General features: G+C 18.1%; 5 protein-coding genes and 1 pseudogene across 5 annotated transcripts; 5 read left to right on the plus strand and 1 right to left on the minus strand.

Moving 5' to 3' along the window:
* The first annotated feature begins 390 nt into the window (after positions 1–390).
* LOC128965203 (uncharacterized) lies at positions 391–8463 on the plus strand (annotated as a pseudogene).
* A 1297-nt stretch (positions 8464–9760) lies between these two features.
* On the plus strand, positions 9761–10427 carry LOC128965204 (uncharacterized). The gene is made up of 2 exons (XM_054311854.1): positions 9761–9813; positions 10193–10427. Exons 1-2 carry the CDS (start codon positions 9761–9763, stop codon positions 10425–10427), a joined length of 288 nt encoding a protein of 95 aa, XP_054167829.1.
* A 912-nt stretch (positions 10428–11339) lies between these two features.
* On the plus strand, positions 11340–12990 carry LOC128965029 (Golgi-associated plant pathogenesis-related protein 1-like). Its single transcript, XM_054311684.1, has 4 exons — positions 11340–11416; positions 11743–11873; positions 11967–12124; positions 12719–12990. The coding sequence occupies exons 1-4, from the start codon at positions 11371–11373 to the stop codon at positions 12957–12959; spliced, it is 576 nt and encodes a 191-aa protein (XP_054167659.1). The 5' UTR covers positions 11340–11370; the 3' UTR covers positions 12960–12990.
* A 1560-nt stretch (positions 12991–14550) lies between these two features.
* On the plus strand, positions 14551–15968 carry LOC128965030 (uncharacterized). The gene is made up of 4 exons (XM_054311685.1): positions 14551–14653; positions 14782–14897; positions 15081–15247; positions 15587–15968. The coding sequence occupies exons 1-4, from the start codon at positions 14611–14613 to the stop codon at positions 15822–15824; spliced, it is 564 nt and encodes a 187-aa protein (XP_054167660.1). The 5' UTR covers positions 14551–14610; the 3' UTR covers positions 15825–15968.
* Positions 15969–16609: 641 nt separating this feature from the next.
* Positions 16610–17897, plus strand: LOC128965028 (Golgi-associated plant pathogenesis-related protein 1-like). The gene is made up of 4 exons (XM_054311683.1): positions 16610–16671; positions 16840–16970; positions 17041–17198; positions 17632–17897. Exons 1-4 carry the CDS (start codon positions 16620–16622, stop codon positions 17870–17872), a joined length of 582 nt encoding a protein of 193 aa, XP_054167658.1. The 5' UTR covers positions 16610–16619; the 3' UTR covers positions 17873–17897.
* A 3049-nt stretch (positions 17898–20946) lies between these two features.
* LOC128965205 (MIF-like protein mif-2) lies at positions 20947–21725 on the minus strand. The gene is made up of 2 exons (XM_054311855.1): positions 21575–21725; positions 20947–21167 (listed from the first exon to the last, which is right to left on the minus strand). Exons 1-2 carry the CDS (start codon positions 21723–21725, stop codon positions 20947–20949), a joined length of 372 nt encoding a protein of 123 aa, XP_054167830.1.
* Positions 21726–22966: the final 1241 nt, after the last annotated feature.

A 22966-nucleotide genomic window follows, 5' to 3' on the forward strand; every position in this document is an offset into this window, starting at 1 on the left:
AACTAGAAATTATTATAACTGTTGTTGTAATAAAAATAATTGTAATAATAATAATAATAATTGTAATACTATTGATAGTAAAAGTTTATATACAGATAAAACTGATCATGATAACTTTCAACAGGACTGTTTGAAATGGACTAATAGCTACCGGAGCCGACATCAAGCACCGGTAGTTACCATTGATTTACAGGTTTTTAATTATTATTTTTCAATTAATTAATTAATTAATTACTACTAATGATACTAATAATATTTATTTAGATAGTAGAGTATGCTAGATCCAGGTGCCAATTGATAGCCCAGTTGGATAATCTAAAAAATTATAATAATTACCAGGGTAAATTTTATGGTGAAAATCTAGCCAGATCAATTATTAGTATGGATACAATGGTCGATAGTAGTAGTAATAGTAGTAGTAGTAGTTGTAAACATTCAATAGATAAATGGTATTTATAATAAAATTTAAAAATATTTTTTGTAAATTATATATATATTTATTATTTATTTTTATATACAGTATATTAATTAGATTTTTTTTGATTATATATTAACTATACTGTATATTAAATTTAAATACATAATAGTTTAAATTTAATTAGATTTTAAAAAAGTTTAGTAATGTTAGATTAGTAGGCAATATATAAATAATATTTTTTTCTAAATAATTAAACAAAATTATTATTTATTATTATTTTATTTATAAAATAAATTAAAAAACTACAATTATATAAATATATAGATATTTATTTTAATAAAAATAAACAAACAATATATATATAATAGTTAAATAATGTCAATAAACTAATTATCAAATATAATTTTAAAAAAATAATAATAATTATTATCAAGGTACAATAAGAGCAATCAGTATGACTATGCAATTGAACCGGCTAGATTATCGTCCAAAAAATATACTGGACACTTTACACAATTGGTTTGGATGGGTAGCACCCGTATGGGATGTGCCCGGTGCTATAGTCAACATGATAATGGTGCTGATGATGATGATTATAATTATAATGATGATTACTATGTAACCTATTATGTAGTATGCAATTATTATCATCCGGGTAACATTGATGGACATTACCAGGATAATGTTTTACAGCCCCCGAAAATGATAAATTAATTTTTTGTACAAATACTATAATATTAACTACTACTACAGTATTATTATTATTACTACTAATAAATTATAAAAAAAAATTAAGTATTATTTTGAGTTTCAATTATTTTTTTATTAAAAGTTAATTAATAATCTGAAATTACAAACAATTTTTTGTCTATTTATTAGTTGTTATGAAAATATTCAAATATGTAATAAACTTTAATTATTATTTTTTTTAAATAATTTATTTAAATATTTATTTTATAAAAATTATAATTATTTGCATTTTAATTTGATCAATAATTTCTAACAACAAAATTTTTATTAATAATTTGAAAATCAGTTATATTACAGCATTAAAAAATAAAAATATATTAGTCATAAAATATATGATATAATAATATATATATATAGTTAAAAAAAAGTAAAGTCTAAAAACATATTTGTTAAAAATATTTTATCTAAAATACAAGTATAAACATATAGTAATTTATAATAAATTCAAATATATATTTTTTTAAGTTACAGTTAAATAAAATTTAATATTTAAAGTTTATATTTAAATAATTTTTTTATTAAATGTAAATAAAATGTTTGTATTAAATAAGTTTAATTGTTTAATGATATTATATTATATATATAAAAGATATATATATTTTTTATTAAAAAAAAATTTTTATAATAAAAACTAATAATAACTTTAATTATCTAAATAAATAAATTTATTTAATTTAAAATTATCTATTTTTATTTGAAATAACAAAAAAATTACTATTAAATATGGATATAATTAAAAACAAAAATTATTAACCAATCATTTTCTTGAATATAAATATATAAACAAAAATTTGTTAATTAATTAACAAAATTATCAATTATTTTATTATCAATGAAGCAATAAATATCTATATATATATATATATATATATATAGTGTATATATAAAGTAATGTTTTATTAAAATAATTTTAATATTAATAATAAAATTTTTTTAAAGTTTTATTTTAATAATTATAATTATTTACTAATATTTTCACTAAAAAATTAAAAACATTATTATTATTATTATATATAATGTTTGTATTTAACAGTAACTGTTTTATARTAATATTGTCGGCATTAGTATTACTGGTCGGCCAATATAGTGGTCAACCAATCGGAACTACTACCGATTTACCGAAAATTATGGACATCAATGGCCAGCCGACAACAACACTACCCGAAGCTACCGAACCCAATGTTACCGTAAAACCGTTGAATATTGAAAAATCTGTCTACGATTTGGCCACAAAATTTGCGGCCAATGGCCGCCATAGACAAAGTCAACTAATGTATCAAATGTTGAATCAAATCTATGATACAAATAGACTAATAATTAGTAATATGTGAATAGATATTATGATTTTGAGTGAAAAAAAAATTAATCAGAAATATAATCCAAACAAAAAAATCTATCTTATTATAATCTATAATAAATTAATAGTTATAATAACTATAATATGTTTAATATAATTTAATATTAAATGTTAAATGTAGTCAAAAATATATATATATATATATGATAGTTAATAATTATTTTTATATTTTTTTCATTATTAAAATAAATTATTAAAAAATAATAGTTTATAATATTATAAAATATTAAAATTGTTTTAATTATTACTAGTAACAGTCTATTTGTTATTTAATAACATTTTTATTTATATTRTTAACTAAAATGTTTTAATTACTAAATTACAGTTTATTAATAAATAACTTTTTTTTAAATAGATATATATTAAAATATTTTTAAAAATATTTTTTAATAACAATTTTTTATGTAAATACAATACAATATTTATTTTTAATAATTAATATTATATATAACTTTTAAAAAAACTGTTTATAATAAGTATAACACTTATTACAYATATAATATCAATAGTCTGTAAAAAAAACTATTATTATTATTATTAAAAATATATTTAATATTATATTTTAATTATAAAATTGTAACACATGTTTTCAATGTATAATTTTTTGTTTGTTTAGTTATGTATTTTTAAAAAAATTAAATTAAATGTAATATTAATAATAATACTTAATATTTATTTCATAAAACTTGTAAAATATTGGCAATTATTTTGTTGTTATATTAAATATAGATCAATGTTTTATATTTCACAATTGGTTTTTATTAATAATTTTTAATTAATAAAACATTGAATTTGTTTTGTTTGTAATTTTTTTAAAAATAAATATGTTTCAACTAATTATAATAGATATTATTAGTCAATATTTTGTGTAATTTTTTTTATTGTTTATAAAAAGTCTATAAAATTACAAATAAAATAAATTGAATATAATTTTATTCAATATAATTATTATATACATTTKTTTTTTAAAATAATTTAATATTATATGAATTTTTATGTGTGTATAGTAAATAAATTATTTGTTTTTTTGACATTATTTAATTAGTATTATTATTATTAAAAAAACATTAATTTTCAATATGTTTAATAATAATAATAATAAATTTATTATCCAACAGATTATTGTTGCTATTATTTTAGGTAAAATTTTTATTTAATTTAAATATTTAATACATTTATTTATTTTAAAAAAAACAAATTAATAATTATTGATTTTTTTTTGTATATCTTGTTTTATAGTCAATAATATCATTGTTAGCACTCAGGGAGGATCGTTACCCGACACAACTGATCCGAAATTTGTTGCCGACTGTCTGAACAGTACCAACACATACCGGGGCCGACATCATTCACCCGATGCCCAACAAAATCAAACTGTAGGTGCAATACTAATACTACTACTATTACAACTACCTATTTTTTRTTTGTTGTTGTTTTAGTTGGCCAACTATGCAAAGTCCCGGTGCCAATCAATATCACAGTTTGATAAGCTAAGTAAATACCAGGGTCCCCAGTCAGGTATCGGTGAAAATGTCTACTGGTACGCCTATACSGGTTCAATTGGTGGACGTACCTGTTCAAGTATTGTCGATGATTGGTATGTATAGATATATATTTATTTTAAAAAAAAATTAATAAATTTAGATACTTTTTGAAAAAAATTAATTAATTTAGATATATTTTAAAAATTAATTAATTTAGATATTTTATTTATTAATCTATTTTTGTATTTTTAAAATAGTATTACTATTAATAATTAATTTGCTATATTTAATGTTGTACACAATAGTAATATCAATAGTAATATATTTAATACTATATACAGTATATATATATATAACTATTGAATTTTTTTCAAATTGTTTATTTATTAATTAAATAAAAATATTATAAATATAAATTTAATTTTTATTATCACTTTTGTAATATAATATTTTTACATATATTTATTTATAGTCTATAATATGTCTTAAAATAATATTTAATATATAATTTATTTTTAAAATAATAATTTATATTTATAAATAAATAATAATAATAATTGTTTATTTTTTTTTGCTAAATTAATAGGTACTCGGGTAGCAAAAAATACAATTACCAACGACCCGGGTTTTCATCAGATACCGGAGCTTTTACACAACTAGTCTGGAAATCAAGTCAATCGATTGCCTGCGCCCGATGTTCGGGCAAAAAAMTGCCGGCCGGCCAGTGGACAGAGGGCTATGTCGTATGCGACTACTATCCGGCCGGTAATGTTGTCGGTTTGGGTAATAAATTGTTCAAGGATAATGTTTTACCAATTTAAGCTAGCTAAAATAATAAATTAATTAATCAATTAATTTTAATTAACTAATTTTTAAATATAAAGTTATAATAATTTTGTGTGTGTTATAAATAGTAGATATTTTTTTTATATATAAATTTAATTTTATTATATTTTTTATATATAAATTTAATTTTATTAAATTTTTTATATAATATTTTTTAATTTTTATCAATTAAAATATTAATGTATAACTAAATAATAAATATTATTATAATTTTAAAAAAATAATACTTTTTTGTGTTTAAAAAATAGTAGATATTTTTTGTTTTATTTTATTAAATTTATTTAAATATAATTGTCAAAAATAATAAAAATTTTAATTTTGTTTTGAATTATTATAATCTGAATAACAATAAAATAATAATTTTTTAAAAAATTTTAAATATTAATGTATAACTAAATAATAAATATTATTATTATTATAATTAAAAATAAACTATTATTTTTAATAAAATTAAAATATTATTAAGGATTTTTAAACTAAATTTATTGTTTTTTAGACTTTACAGTTTATAAAATAAAATCTAATATATATATATATAATATTTTTTTTAATTAATTGTTATTAACAAAACAAAAAAAAATGTTTTGCAATAATAATACTAATATTTTACAATAATTAATAAAAAATTTTGATATTGTTTWAAATACAAACACAAATGTTATTATTTTATTATTTTTTTATAAAAAAATATGTTTATCTAATTAAAAAAAATATAATTATCATTATTAACCTGTAATATGATAATAGATAGTGTARTRTTGAAATAATAATTGATAAATATTTGTTTTTATTTGAAACTAAAAAATAAATAAATAAATTAGTTATCAAATAAGTGAAAAAAAATTATTTTATTTTTTTTTGCAAAATCACCTTATTGATTTAACAAATAACACAAAAAAATAATAAACTTAACATTAAACAGTAATTATRATTTGATTTCAACACACAAATAACTTTAATAATTAAATAAATAACTTATTAATTTATTGTCAATAATAATAATAATAATAATTACAATAAAAATTAATAGCAATTAATACAACTAATAATTAAAACATTTACAGAAATATTTATTAATAATAATAATAATAATAATTWATTATTTTATTGACATTATATTGCATATACTGTATATATATATATATATCAATATATAWATTACCTGTACACCTGTAAATTGTTATTTTGATAGTTATAATTGTATATTTAATTAATTAATTATTTATTTTATTAATTATCCATATAACATTCTAGAATTATTATTATTATTATTATTTTATATTTAYCAATTAATTAAGTTTAGCAATTTTTAAAATAATTKAGCTAGCTACTAAGTGCATATATATAAAGAGATAAATTAACAATATAAGTTTAATACATTTTTTTTATTTTTTTATTWWTTTTTTTGATAWTTTATTATTAAATTTTTTTATAAAAATGTTTATTAAATCTATTATTGTTATGATTCTTATTATTAATTCARGTATWTTTTAAAWTCACTTTTTTTATAWAATAATTTATATATTTATGTTTATTAATAATATTTTARTTAAACTTAGCCTGCTTAAAAATTATGTATTTTTTCCCAAAATTTAAAACATTTAATTAGTTAATTTATTTWTTGTTTAAWAAAATTATAAAACACACAAACWATYTAATTAATTATCATTATTAKTATTTTTTTTTAAATAATAATWATATATTTATTTATTTAAATTTCTATTTTTATAATTACATTATAYTTATATTTTTTAAAATTAATTGTTGACATTAATTAATTTTAATTATAATTTTTGTTATAATTTTGTTATAATTTTTATTTATTATTTTTGTTATAATTTTTTRTTATWATTATTRTTATTATTATTATTATTACACAGTTTGTTGGGCTCGTCCACCACTAGATGATGAAACTGATGATGWCTTTCAACAGGACTGTCTGCAGGCAACCAATACTACCGGAGCCGACATCATTCACCCGGACTAACCATTGATGATGAGGTAAACTAATTAATAWYAAAATAATTTTAAATATATTTTCAATTAAAAAAATAATTTATATATAATATAACTAAAATCTGTTAAGTAGTTTTTATTTATTCAAAAATAATTAATCAAATAAATTATAGTTATTTTTAATCTCTCTAATTTAATAAAATATTTTTAATAGACTATATCTATGTACTTAAATTAATTGGTTAAACTTAAATTAATCATTAATTATAATTAAAATTATTTGAAATAAAAAAAAATTTTTTAATTAGTCTATGCAAAAATACTAAATAAATAAATAATTATTWTARCTTAATTTATTRACTATAAAAAATTAAATAAAATATTTATTTATTTATAAAAAAAATATAGTAATTATTTTAATCAATTATTATTATTTAGAAATAATAAATAATATTTACATTAATTTGTTTGTTAAATTATTTTTTAATATTTAGCTAGTTGATTATGCCAAGTCCCGGTGCCAATTGATATCCCAATCGGATGGCCTATCCCATGGTCATGCCGGCCTACAACGGGGAACTGGCGAAAATCTGGCCTGGGCWGCTAGCTCGGAGCCGGGTGTGGGCTCATGTAGATCGGCTATTGATGATTGGTAATTATATATATATATAATAAACTATAACTAATATTAATTATTAATATTACGAAAAAAAARTAATAATTTTATTATTTTATTATTATTATTATTATAGATTATACACAAAAAAATAATTATTATTATTATTAGTTATATTATTGTTATTATTAGTTTTATTCTACTTATAAATATAAGTAATATTAGTTAGATATTAAACTAATAGTTAAAACTTTATTAATAATTAGTTTTTGTTTATTTATTTATTTAAAAAATACAATTAATTATATATATATATTTAATTAATTAATTACATAAATAAACTCAACAAAAAAATAAATTTATATACGAATAATATTTTTAATACTAATAATACAGTAGTTATAATAATAATAACAATAGTTATTATTACTAACAATAATAGTTAATATGCTAACAAAAAATAGTTATAATAATAATACTGTATTTATGATAGAAATAATAATTATAATACTAATAATACATTAATTATGATAATAATAATACATTAATTATGATAATAATAATAATAGTTATGATACTAATAATAATAGTTATTATACTAATAATAATAATAGTTATTATACTAATAATAATAATAGTTATTATACTAATAATAATAATAGTTATTAAACTAATAATAATAATAGTTATTATACTAATAATAATAATAATAGTTATTATACTAATAATAATAATAGTTATAATACAAATAATTTTAATATTATTATTTTTTTAAAAAAAACTAATTAACAGGTATAATGAAGTTAAAAACTATAACTACGATACATTYAAATCCAATGATCCCAGCAAACAAATCGGACACTTTACCCAATTGGTCTGGAAGTCAACTACCCAGGTAGGCTGTGCCCGTTGCTATGGCGACGGTGGTGATGGTTGGTACGAAACATATGTTGTATGCGAYTACCGACCGCCGGGTAATTTCATTGTCAACGGCGATACGGCTAAGGCTTACGGCGAAAATGTTTTGAGACCTTAAACACTCAAAAAAAATATTTTTTATATAATTAGTTTACTTTTTAAAATTAAATTTTTATTTTATTTATATYTAGTTTATTAAAAAATTAAAACAAAAATAAATAAATAATTTTGTTTAAGTATTATTATTATAAATTATTATTTAACTATTAATTTGTTTTTGATTTTGTTTTATATTTTACTAAATTAAAAATCATTTAGTTTCTAAATAAACTTTTAATTTTTAATATTTAATTTTTGTTGTTGTAAAAATAATTTTTTATTTAATAATTATCTTATAATAATATTAGTAAAATAAACAAATAATTTAACTAGCACAATTATTCGTAGCAAAATATTGTTGTGAAATTTTTAACATTTTTAAAATAAATAATATCATAATAATTATATTAATACTAAAAACAATATTTATATTAAATTTAAAATTTATTTATTTATTTTTTGTAATATTATTTTTTACGTCAATATGATTTGATAAAAATTTAAGTTTTTTWTTTGATAAACAAAATTATAAATTATCAAAAAATAATAATAATAATTTAAATCATTAACATATTATTTATTATAATTTTATTATTTAGATAATGTTAGATATAATTACTATTATTAATAAAAATATTTATTTATTGAAAAATCATTATCAATATTAAAAAATTAGCATATTATTTAGATAAAAAAAAAATAAAATATAACTAATAATCAACAAGGTAACTGATATTTATTTAAACAATATTTATTTGTATAATAATAATAATATTAATAATTATTATTATAGTTATTATTTCTATTGTTTTTAATGTATAAAATACTTTAACTTATAGTTAGATTTAATAATATATTACATACAGCAATATAAATATAAAGTTTTTTTCAATTAATTTTTTAAATTTTTATAAAAATAAACATAAATTAATAAACTATTTATTAAAAAAATGTTTTCAAATATTATTATTATTTTATTGATAAATACCGTTACGATWGCCAATGTCCTATTGCTAGCGACAGYACAGTTACCCATCAATACAACTGACCCKAGATTTGAAWCCGATTGTATGGAMGTCATAATACATACCGGAGCCGACATCACTCACCTAATCTTAATGTTAATMAAAGTGTATGAAAAAAAAATTATTATTAAATTWTATTTATAATTATAATTATAATGTTTATATTAATTWTATATATTTTTCTAGCTTATTGATTATTCACAAAAAAGGTGCCAGTATATTTTACAACAAACAAACAATTACAATGGCCCTGATTGGGGAGTGGGCGAAAATACCTACTGGTTCTACTATATGCCCAACAATAACAATGGTATACGATCCTGCTCAAATGTTGTTGACAATTGGTATTATTACTATTATTATTATTATTTTGTAAAATATCTATAATATTAATTTATACTAAAAATATGTGGAAATATGTGTAATAAAATARTTATTTTTTTACAAAAAAAAAAAATAATAAATAAATAGATGGCAATTAAAATAGTTTAAAATATATAATATTAGCTAGTTRATATTAAATTGTTTTAAATAWTTTTTTWTTTAAAAAAATATATTAAACATTAATTAGTATAAATTATATTTTATTTTAATTAATTAATTATTTTTATTAAATATTTATTTGATTAYTATACATTATACTAATAAGTKTTATTAATTTAWATATWTATAAAAATTAATTAATTAATTATTAAATTTTAAATTTTAAAAACAACCCAATAGGTACAGTGAAAGCTCAAAATACAATTACAGTTTACCCGGTTATAACTACCAGACAGCAACGTTCACACAGTTAGTATGGAAATCAAGCCAGACGGTTGGTTGTRCCCGATGTGGTACCGGTGCTCAGCTACCTGGCCAGTGGTTAATGGGTGCTATTGTATGCAACTATTATCCAGGTGGCAATATTATTGATCAAAATAATCAGTCATTCAGGGATAATGTTTTGCCAATTTAATTAGTTAATTTATAAATATATTTAATAATTAATTATAATTATTATTATTAAACTGTATTTAAAAAACTAACAAACAATAAAATAATATTATTATTGAAATAATTAAATTTTTTCTATATAAACTTAATATAAATATATATATATTTAATTATTTAAATTTATTTTTACAATTAGTAATGTTATATAAAATTTAATTGTTAAAATAATTATACTAATTACTATTACTAATTAATCTAGCTTAATTATTGTCTAAACTTTAATTTTAATATTTACATTAACTAAATATTTAATATTAATAAATATAATTTGTATTTTTTTAAATAAATTTTATTAAATAAAAATCAGATATGATTTAGTTAAACTAAAAATATTTAATCACTAATTAGTAATAAAATATGGTCTAGTTAATTTTATTTTTTTATTATTTTGTAATCAAATCAGTAAAAATTTTTAAAAAAATAATTAATTGTTTTGAATCAATAGAAATTACACAATAATTTTTTTATTCAATAATAATATTAATAAGTTGTTATCAACTTTATTAGTATCAAAACTGTATTCAATATTACGTATATAATGTACATGTAATTAAAAAAAATATATTTATTATAAAAAAAACTTTTAATATTTTATTAATACAAAAAAAATTTTCCAATTAATTAATGTTTAGTTTAATTGTTATATTAAGTAATTTTTTTAAAAAAAATACTAAATAACATAACGTACAYAAAAAYATCATAAATCATTATTTTTTGAAAATAAATATTTAATATTATATAAAATAATAARCAACTAGCACATTTATTGAAATAAATAATAATAATTAATYGATTATTACAAACAAGTGTTTTCAAAATTGTTTTTATTGTTTTAGTATAAATTCAATCAGATATTTTAGCTAAAATCAGATTTTTTTAAAAAACTAAATTTTTTTATTAAAAAAATGTATACTGCTCAATTAGCTATAATTGCTGTAGCAATAGCTATAGGTATTAAAATTTATTTTTTAATTATTATTGTTTTTATTATAATTAGTATAACAAAAATAAATGCTAATAATTTTTGTTTAGATAATTAATATTAATTTTAAATATATTTACTTATTATTATTATTAACATAATTATTATTATTATTATTAAATTTTTAAAAATTAAATACAATAAACTTATTTATTTAGATAAATAATTTTTATGTAATAATTTTAAGTTAATTATATTTTTTTGTAAATATTTTTAAAAATAAAATATAGAATTTAATTTTTATTTTTTWAAAKTTRTWTATTAATTTTTATATATATATTTAATTCAAAAAAAGTCAATTGTCTGGATCCTATACGCGGACCATTGGATGATAAAACTGATGATGCCTTTCAACAGGACTGTCTACAGTCGACCAATGCCTACCGGAGCCGACATCACGCACCGGCACTAACTATTGACCAGAAAGTAATTATATATAATAATAATAATAATAAATAATTTTTTATTACTAWTTAATTATAACCCTACTATACTATATATAAATTTGTATATAAATAGTTGGTAACATATGCCAAGTCCCGGTGCCAATTGATATCCAAATATCAGAACCTACAACATGGTCATGCMGGCCTAGCTGGTGATATGGGTGAAAATCTAGCATGGGCAGGTAGTTCAGCWCCAGGTGTCGGTTCATGCAAGTCAGCTATTAATGGCTGGTAATTATACATAACACAACAACAAAAAATAATTATTTATTTTTAAAATTAATAATTTACTAATTAATTATTTTTATATATAATACTAAAAGGATTTATGATACTAATAATAATAGTTATGAAACTACTAATAATAGTGATAATACTAATAATAGTTATAATACTAATAATAGCGATAATACTAATAATAGTTATAATACTTATAATAGCGATAATACTAATAATAGTTATAATACTTATAATAGTTATAATTATATTAATAATTAATAATAATTATAATGCTAATAATAAATTAATTATGATACTAATACTAATAGTTATGATACTAATACTAATAGTTATGATACTAATAATAATTAAAATACTAATAATAGTTATAATACTAATAACAGTTATAATACTAATAATACTAATAATACTTATAATACTTATAATACTTATAATACTTATAATACTTATAATACTTATAATACTTATAATACTTATAATACTTATAATACTTATAATACTAATAATATAGTAGTTATGATACCTAATAATAGTTATAATACTAATAATTAATTATTTTAATTATTATTATTTTTTTAATTACAGGTATAATGAAGTCCAATACTACAACTACAATACCTACCAGTCCACTGAYYCSAACAAACAAATCGGTCATTTCACGCAATTAGTCTGGAAGGACACCACACGGGTCGGGTGTGCCCGTTGTTACGGTAAGGGTGGCCAATGGTACGAAACCTATGTTACCTGCAATTATCAATTGCCCGGTAATTTTGTTTTCAATGGCGATAAGGCTAAGGCTTACGGCGGAAATGTATTGAAGCCCTAAAAAATATAATTAATTATTAATTAATAAAAAACAATAAAATTATTAATATTCATAAATAAAATTTTTAATAAATATATTAAATATATTATTTTGTAATTTTTTTTGTTGAATTAAAAATAATAAATAATCAAAAAATTTCTACTAATTATATAAAGTAAATAGTATTTATTTGTAATAAATATTTAATTAGTTTTATTAATAAGTATTTAAATTACATTATAAATAATAATAATAAAATTATTATTGAAAATTTTTTTAATAGTTATCTAAAACTATTAAATTTTTTCAATAATGTTTAAAAAAATCATACAATAGCTATTATATAACTAATTTATTTAGCAGTTAAGCAATATATMTATATTTATAATAATTAACTGTATATTTTAGTTTTACGTTATCTTAAAAAATATGTTAATAATTAATTTAACTTTTAAAAAAATGTTTTGATAKATATAGAAATAACAGATTTTTTGTATATATCCTTAAAAATTAATAATAAAATTTTTATTTGTTTTATGAATTATGTATTTAATAATATTAACAACTTTTAAACTTATAAAATAAAAAATACAATGTAATAGAAACTATAAAAATTATTATATAAATTGCTATAAATAATTAATTTTATAAAAATTCAAGTGTTTTTAAAAACTTAACATTTTATGACAAAATACTAATTAAAAAAAATAAAATTATAATTAATTATATTATTTGAATTCATATAATAATCATATAAATTATAAAAATAAAAATTATAATTAAAATAAGATTAAATTAAAATTTAGATATTTTAAATAACAAAAAATTAATAACTTAAATGTATAAAATATTTAACTATTTAATTTTTATTTGCAAAAATATTTAATTAGTTTTATTAATAGTATAGATATCTTATTAGTAAAAAATATTACAAAAAATTATTACAAAATATTATAAATAATAAAATATAATCTTTAATACAATTACTAATTGCTAATATTAAAACTAATTTATTTAACAGGTTAAGCTAGGTGCATAAAAATTAATTATAATAATATAGCAATTATTATATAAAACAATAGTATAATTACAGTATCGAAATATTAGCATATATTTAAACTTCTAATTTATTTTAATAAAAAAATATAATAATTAACTGTATATGAAATTAACATATATTTAATTATATGACTAAAATTTAAAAAAAAATTATAGAAAATACAATGTAATACATAATATAAAAATTATTATTATTACATAAATTTTTATAATTTATTAATTTTTTTAAAAATTCAAGTGTTTTTAACTTTATTATTAGTTACTATGCATATGTATGACATTTATGTCATGCTAGAAAAATATTTATTATTAAATTAATTGATTATTTGAATTCATATGATTATCATATGAACAGAAAATTTTATTATTTTTTAAATATTAATTATTATATTTATTTTTTTTTTTTGATTAAAAAATACTGTATATCCGTAAAACATACTAACATATACAGTATATATTTAATTAATTAAACATGTTAAAATTTTATAGAAAAAAACAAATGAAAATCAAAAATAAACTAGTATATAAGTAGCTAGCTAATTTTCTAAATAGTATCATAACATTATCAGTTATTTAAAAAAATATAATAATTTTTTTTAAATAAAACAAAATAATGTATACTATTCAATTAATAACATTTACCATGTTGGTAGCTGGTATGTAATTTTTTTTATAAAAATTTATTTTTAATCAGTTTAAATATAAAAAAGAATGATTTTATTTAGTTAAAAAAAATTTAATAGTATTAATTAATTTATGTTTTATTTATTATTATTACGGACAGTATGTTACGGACAACTGCCCGACCAAACGGACGATGCCTTTCAACAGGAATGTCTGGACTTAACAAATAAATACCGAAACCTACATCACGTACCCGATGTGAAAATAGCTCCAAAAGTAAGAAACATAAAAAAGCAATATTATTATTATTAGATTTATTTTAAGATAAAAATATATTAATTCTAATATATATATATATATATATTAATATATATATATTAAATTTGACATTTAAAAATAACATTATTTTTATGATTTTGTGTATATATATAAATATTATATAAATATATATATATATAGCTTGTAAAGTATGCCAAAGATCGTTGTCAATATATTTCGAAATATAATAGTGGTCATGTTGGACTAGATAGAAGAATTGGCGAAAATTTATTCGCGGCTGGCGTTGGATCGACTGACCCGGACTTTACTGGCGCAATGAATACTAGTGAAGATGCTGTTACTAATTGGTAATTAGTATATATTAATATACAGTTAAAAGTTTGAACTACTGTACATTATTATTCTTGTAATGCTTTAGCATTGTAAATTTTTAAAATATATAATTTACATAATATTAAGTAACTGTATACTTGAATTTAGCTTGCTTAAAAAGTTAGGTTAACTGTACACGATAAATTACTAAAATTTAAACATTTAATTAGCATTATCTTTATATATATATATATATATATATATATATATATATATATATTACTAACTTATAAATTTACTAACTTCTTACTAACTTATTTACTAACTTATATTTACTAACTTATATTTACTAATTAATTAATTTTTTAAAAAAGGTACAATGAAAATCAATTTTACGATTATAATACTTACGAGTCAATAGATCCGGAAAAAGAGGTCGGACATTTTACCCAATTGGTCTGGAAGTTCACTACACATATGGGTTGTGCCCGTTGTTATGGCCAGACTGGCCCAATAAACTACAAAACTACAATCGTATGCAATTATACGCCACGCGGTAATCTCGTATTCAATGGCCGGAAAACTCATGGCCAAAATGTTTTTCCACAATAAATAACACTTGAATCCAATATAATTTATAATATTTATTTTTATTGAAAAAATATAATATTATAAATTATGCAAGCTTATCAAGATATAATTGATTTTTAAACTACCTATCCTAAGAAATTTCCAAATTTTTAATAATTTTAACTTTTTTTCCCCAATAATTTTGATAAATTAATAAATAAATTGCATTAGAAAATATTTATTGTTTTACTTTATTTTTTTAACCTTATAATTAACTAAATATCAGTAAGTAATAGTAATTTTGGTTTATATATATTCATATAATATTAATATATAACATTATTTTCTAACTTTAGCATATTCACAATTATTTAAATAGATAATAATACAATCTAAATGATTTTTTTTTTAATTTTTTTAATTTTTTTTATTATTATGAAAACTACTATAAATATTTATCTAAAAAAATATTTAATTAAATTAATTAATTATATAGTCTATTGGTAATTATTATATTTTAAATATTTTTAAAATAAAATGTCCTATCATCCTATTTATTTGTACTACTAGTTTAACAACTATAATTTAATTTACCAATATAATATATTTGTAATTTTTCATGATAATTTTGTTTTGTTTTTTCAATTGAAATTATTACATAATAAAAATACAATCAGGATTTTATTTTTAAAAAAATTTATATTTGTTAGGTATATAAGCAACTAGTTTATTTAATTAAACTAATAATTAATTAATTATTTATATATTTTTAATTTTTTTCATATAAATTCAATGATCTAATTTATTTTTATAATTAATTAATTACTAGTTTAAAAAATGTATACTGCTCAATTAGCTATTATTGCAATAGCAGCTACAATAGTTACAGGTATTTAATTGTTTATTTTAATCATATAATTTTTTAAAAATAAAAATAATAGTTTTTATAATATAGTTATTTATTTATTTATTTAAAAAAAATATTTAATTAAATAAATAAATTAATTACTTAATTATTTTTTTTGTATACATTTGTTATACTTTATATATTAATAAGTCAATTGTCTGGATCCTATACGCGGACCATTGGATGATAAAACTGATGATACATTTCAACAGGACTGTCTACAGTCAACCAATGCCTACCGGAGCCAACATCACGCACCGGGATTGACCATTGATCAGTCGGTAATAATAATAATATTATTATTAATTATATCCTACTTTACTATCTACTGTATATAAATGTATATAATAGTTGGTAACATATGCCAAGTCCCGGTGCCAATTGATATCCCAATATCAGGACCTACAACATGGTCATGCCGGCCTAGCTGGTGGTACGGGTGAAAATCTAGCATGGGCAGGTAGTTCAGCTCCAGGTGTCGGTTCATGTAAATCAGCTATTGATGAATGGTATTTAATTTATTTGGAAAAATAATTTTATTTATAAATAATTTGCTAATTAATTATTTTTATATACTGTATAATACTAATAATAATTCTAATTCTAATAATAGTTATGATAATAATAATAATTATAATTAGAATAACTAATAATAATTATGATACTAATAATAATAGTTATAATACTAATAATAATTATGATACTAATAATAATAGTTATAATACTAATAATAATTATGATACTAATAATAATAGTTATAATACTAATAATAATAGTTATAATACTAATAGTAGTTATGATACTAATAGTAATATTTATAATACTAATAATATTTATAATTACTATTAATAATATTTACAATACTAATAATAGCTATGAGAATAATAATAGTTATAATACTAATAATTTTAATATATATTTTAAAAAAAAAACTAATTACAGGTATAATGAAGTCCAATACTACGACTACAATACCTACCAGTCCACTGATCCCAGCAAACAAATCGGTCATTTCACGCAATTAGTCTGGAAGTCGACTACACGGGTCGGTTGTGCCCGTTGTTACGGTAAGGGCAGCCAATGGTACGAAACCTATGTTGTATGCGATTATCAACCGCCGGGTAATTTCGTAGTCAACGGTGACACTGCTAAAGCTTACGGTGAAAATGTATTGAAACCCTAGAAAACTGTTAATAAAAAAAATAAAACAAAATAACTTAAAAAAATTATTTGTTATTTTATTATTAAAGTTTTTATTTTTAAAATTATTTGTTTTATTTAATTATTAATGTATTTTAAATAATTTTAATACATTTTGTTATTTAAATAATTATTCTCTCTCTCTCTCTCTCTCTCTCTCTCTCTCTCTCTATTTTAATTTAATTTGATTTAAAATTATAATAAATAAAATATATTTTTTTAAACTTATAAGTAATGTATAATTATTTGGTTTAAAATTAATTAAATAATAAATAAATATTAAATAAATATTAAATAAATATTACAATTGTAATATGTAGTTAATTAGTATTTAACTATTAGTTTTTATTAGTTTATAGTTCGCAATAATTTTCTAATTATTATATCAAAAATAATTAATATTAAAGTTTTAATAATAATAATAATTAATATTTTTATTATTTTAAAAAATATATATAAATAATAGTCAATTAATGAAACTATAGATGTCTTTAGTTTAAATAGTTTTTACAAATTATTTAAATTATTGAATAAAAATGTTTTTAATTGTAATTTACTATCTTGTTTATTAAAAAAACATAAAATAAAATAAAACATATAATATTAAAAATATCTATATATTATTATAAAAATAATATAAAAATTATTAATACATTATTATCTTATTTTTAGTGACATATTTTTTTGTGATATTTGTTTTGTGATAATATTTAATAAAAACATTATTAAATTTATTTTTTAATTAATAGACTGTTTTACACAAAATACAGTAATATTTTATTTAATTTTTTGTATTAATTATTTCAATTTAATAGAGTATTAAAAAATAGTTATTACTTTATAATTTAAATTTAATAATAATAATTATTAATAATTAAATTATCTGAATAATAATAATAATGGCAATTATAACAAACAATTCAATAAATCAACTAGATAAATTTGATTATTGCGAAAACAATCTATACTATAAGCCATGTTTGAAATTTATAATCAATGATCTGGATCAATTTTACCAAGGTACAACAATTACAAGCCAGACAATTACAATTGCATCAATTACCCTGAACATAAGTGTACAACTATTAACCATGGATAAATTGGTTAGGGTTAGCCTAAATGTACATGAATCAAACATACAAAATGCCCAGTGTAAATTAACAATTTATTTATTGGATAATATTGGTGAAAATTTTATTGTCGATGATGATGATAATAATAGTAGCAAGGTTAATTACATTGATACACAAACTAGCAAGTTTCAATTACGTAATAACCTTGATCAAATTACCCAACAATTAAACTATGACCTAGCTAAACAGGAGCACCGGGATCAAAAATATATAAAATTATTGCTAATGTTTATCATTGAAAATCCTGCTAAAACAGGACTACTTGCTGTTAACACTAATTTTCCCGCAAAATGTTATAATCAACCGGAACTAAGCGATTGTCTAATCAAATGTCGGGAATCGCTGAACGGGACAACCAATGAATCCCGAAAATATCGTCTATTTTATACTACACGCTCACTATTGAGTGCCCGTTCAGAGGTATTCTATACAATGTTTATGAACAGGGAATGGCAGGAATCACGTGATCGTGAACTAGTTATCGATGACATTACCGCCGATACAATGGAAATATTTCTCCAATTTCTTTATTTCGGTCGTTTGATGTGTCAATTGGACCGATTGGCCACCGATTTGCTATATGTGGCCAATAAATATCTGGTCCCAGATTTACGTGATCTATGCGAACATTATCTATATTTTAGGCTAACACCCGGTAATTGTATCCAAACATTGCAGTTATTCATACAGTTTGACAACACTAGTAGTAGTAGTAATAGTAATACAAGTAGTAGTAGTAGTAGTAGTAGTAGTGATACAAATATTATTGATAAATCAATTGAATTCATTGCTAAATATATTGATTTAATTGATTTGACTGATAATAATCAACTATGGGTACAACTATGTAGACTAAACTGTACATATGTTGGTCGGATATTAAAGCGATTAGTTAAGCATGTTAAAATATAAATAATAATTTTTATTTTAATTAATATTTTTAATTTTATTTGTTTAATTAAATGCAATTTTTTTTAGATTTATTAATTAGTTAACACTTAAGTTATTTAATATTTTGAAAATTATTATTTAAAATAATAATAATAATATTAGAAAATTTAATAAAATAAACTGTTTTTAATTGTAATTTAATATGTATTTTACAAAAACACACACATTAGACATATATTATACAAATATATTATTATTATTAAATTATCACATTTATATGTTATAATATTTCTAACTATTAATACATATAGTTTGCTACTATAAACCCCCGGGCAATATATATATATATATATTGTTGAAAAAAAATTTGTCTTATAATATTATATTTTTAAAAATATACTGTATTATGATAATTAATTATTAATAATTTTTTTTTTAAAATTAAAAATGTGAAACTTTATGTATAATATAACCGAAAACAAATTATATACTGTATATAAACTTTACATTTTTTGTTGTTAGTGATTAATAATTATTTGATTTATTAAACAAAAATTGTATTTTTTTTAATTTAATAATTAATTGAAATAAACAAATTTTAATGAGTATATTAAAATATAATTATTATTAATGTTGTTGTTTATTTGTTTAATAGTTAACATTTTTTCAACTATTAATAATAAATAAAATAATAATAACAATATATATATATATAGATATATATATAAAGTTTATTTAATTAGCTAAATAAATATTTAAATGTTTGTTTTTTAAAAAATTAAAACAAAATCAAATAAAAATCAACAATTTATTACAAATGAAAAAAAACTATTATTTATATAAAAAAAGATAAATCATAAAAATAGAGATAAAATAAATTATTTCTCAAACTTTATATAATTTTCAATAAAAAAATTATTCAACAAAAATAAAACATTAAACTAATTATTAGTAAATAGTTTTTAAGTTATAATTATTATTAATAATTAATATCTTTTATTATTATTATTATTATTATTATTCATATTATTATTTATAAATCACTTTTCAATTGGCCGTTAAGTCCTAAATTTTCGGCCGACAACTCAATAAAAACAAACTTAATTTCCGACTCTCCTATAGCCAACTGTTCCCGAAAAAGTTTGGTCAGTTCACGAGTGGCCCGACGATTACTATCGGCTGTCATTTGGCCAATATTTCTGACGGTAGACACGGCTATCGGTTTGTTAGGTTGTTGTTGATCCGGATCACTGCCTAATTAATTAATATATAAATATATACCGATTGGACAGTTAGTATTCACACACACATACACACACATACATACACACAYACACACACATACACACACATACACACACATACACACACATACACACACAWACACACACATACACACACATACACACACATACACACACACACACATACACACACATACACACACATACACACACATACACACACATACACACACATACACACACATACACACACATACACACACATACACACACATACACACACATACACACACATACACACACATACACACACATACACACACATACACACACACACACACATTACACACACACACATACACACACACACACATGAGGACAGGTAGTTCAACAAATAATATTATTAATAATAATTACCCGAAAACATTAGTTGATCGCAATTTATCGAAACGGTTATTGATTTCATTGGTTTATCAAACAGTTTGCACAATAGTTGGGCCGTTTGGCGGACAAACGGCACTGGTATCTGACTCCGGGCCAGTGTTGTCGACACCTGTATTATTGGCATTTTATTTGAAGGTTTTTTTGATAATAATAATAATTTAATTTAATATATATATATATATTAATAATTAATTTTTAACAAAACATTTATTAATTTTATTTAATCACTAGTTGTTTATATATATTATATTATTTTATTTAAACAAAAATATTTGTTTATAATATTAATTAATTAATTTTTATTTAGTTATTATAAAATTATACTGTATATCATCATATGATCAATTTTATCTTAATTTGACATTGATAATAATAATAATAATAATAACATTGCAATTGCGCACAATTAAAAAATATATTAAATTTTTTTAAATGTACTAATTATTGGCACTAATTTTAAAATTATTTAATATAATTATATATATATATATATAATACTATATAATTTGTATTTTATTAATTACAGTACAATAATATACATGTAATTTTTGTTTTAATCTAAAAATATTTATTATAAACAGTAATAAAATATATTATTAGTAAAATAATATGAATATACAATATATAATTGTATAAATAATTTTGTATAGAAAATAGGAAAATAAACTTAATTTAAAAAAAACATATACTAAAACACAATAATAATAATACTTAATTAATAATTTATAAATATATTATATATAAGTAATAGTAGATAACTGTTAATTATTTTAGCAAAATTTTTTTTATCATTACTTTAGAAAAAAATTGAATACAAATATAACAAATAATAATAATATATATAATAAAATAATAATAATAATTGCTATATCATTATAAATATGTCTCTTATATTGATATATAAATTTATATACAGTAGTCTACTGTATATATAATATTAAAAATAATAAATAATTTTATTATAAATAAAAATATTATTTATTTACAAAATTCATATATAAATATATAAATATATATATATACAGTATATGTAAGTAAACTATTTTTATTTTAAATTATTTTAAACTTTTCAAACAAACAATAATAATAATAATTAATATATTGTTTAATTATTAAAATTATTTATTTTTTTAGACATTTATATATATATATATACAGTATATGTAAGTAAACTATTATTATTTTAAATTATTATAAACTTTTCAAACAAACAAAATTAATAATAAATTGTAAAATTTATTTACTAATTAAAATTATTTATTTTTTTAGACAAATATATTTATATATATATATATATAATAATAATAATTATTATTATTATTATTATTAATATTAAATAATAAACAATATGAACGACACAGTTAT

Source organism: Oppia nitens, unplaced genomic scaffold, assembly GCF_028296485.1.
Source record: "Oppia nitens isolate AA-2021 unplaced genomic scaffold, nextdenovo-longstitch-racon4-pilon3 scaffold16_pilon_pilon_pilon, whole genome shotgun sequence".
Lineage (NCBI taxonomy): Eukaryota > Metazoa > Arthropoda > Arachnida > Sarcoptiformes > Oppiidae > Oppia > Oppia nitens.

What these genes read in the sequence shown, in the direction of transcription:
- LOC128965205 (XM_054311855.1), bottom strand. Translation starts at nt 21,725, where the DNA reads ATGCCAATAATACAGGTGTCGACAACACTGGCCCGGAGTCAGATACCA. An exon ending in CGATCAACTAATGTTTTCGG is followed by an intron (nt 21,168 to 21,574) that starts GTAATTATTATT and finishes TTAATTAATTAG; the next exon opens with GCAGTGATCCGGATCAACAA.
- LOC128965030 (XM_054311685.1), top strand. Translation starts at nt 14,611, where the DNA reads ATGTATACTATTCAATTAATAACATTTACCATGTTGGTAGCTG. An exon ending in ATGTGAAAATAGCTCCAAAA is followed by an intron (nt 14,898 to 15,080) that starts GTAAGAAACATA and finishes ATATATATATAG; the next exon opens with CTTGTAAAGTATGCCAAAGA. An exon ending in GAAGATGCTGTTACTAATTG is followed by an intron (nt 15,248 to 15,586) that starts GTAATTAGTATA and finishes TTTTTAAAAAAG; the next exon opens with GTACAATGAAAATCAATTTT.
- LOC128965028 (XM_054311683.1), top strand. Translation starts at nt 16,620, where the DNA reads ATGTATACTGCTCAATTAGCTATTATTGCAATAGCAGCTACAATAGTT. An exon ending in AGCAGCTACAATAGTTACAG is followed by an intron (nt 16,672 to 16,839) that starts GTATTTAATTGT and finishes TATATTAATAAG; the next exon opens with TCAATTGTCTGGATCCTATA. An exon ending in AAATCAGCTATTGATGAATG is followed by an intron (nt 17,199 to 17,631) that starts GTATTTAATTTA and finishes AACTAATTACAG; the next exon opens with GTATAATGAAGTCCAATACT.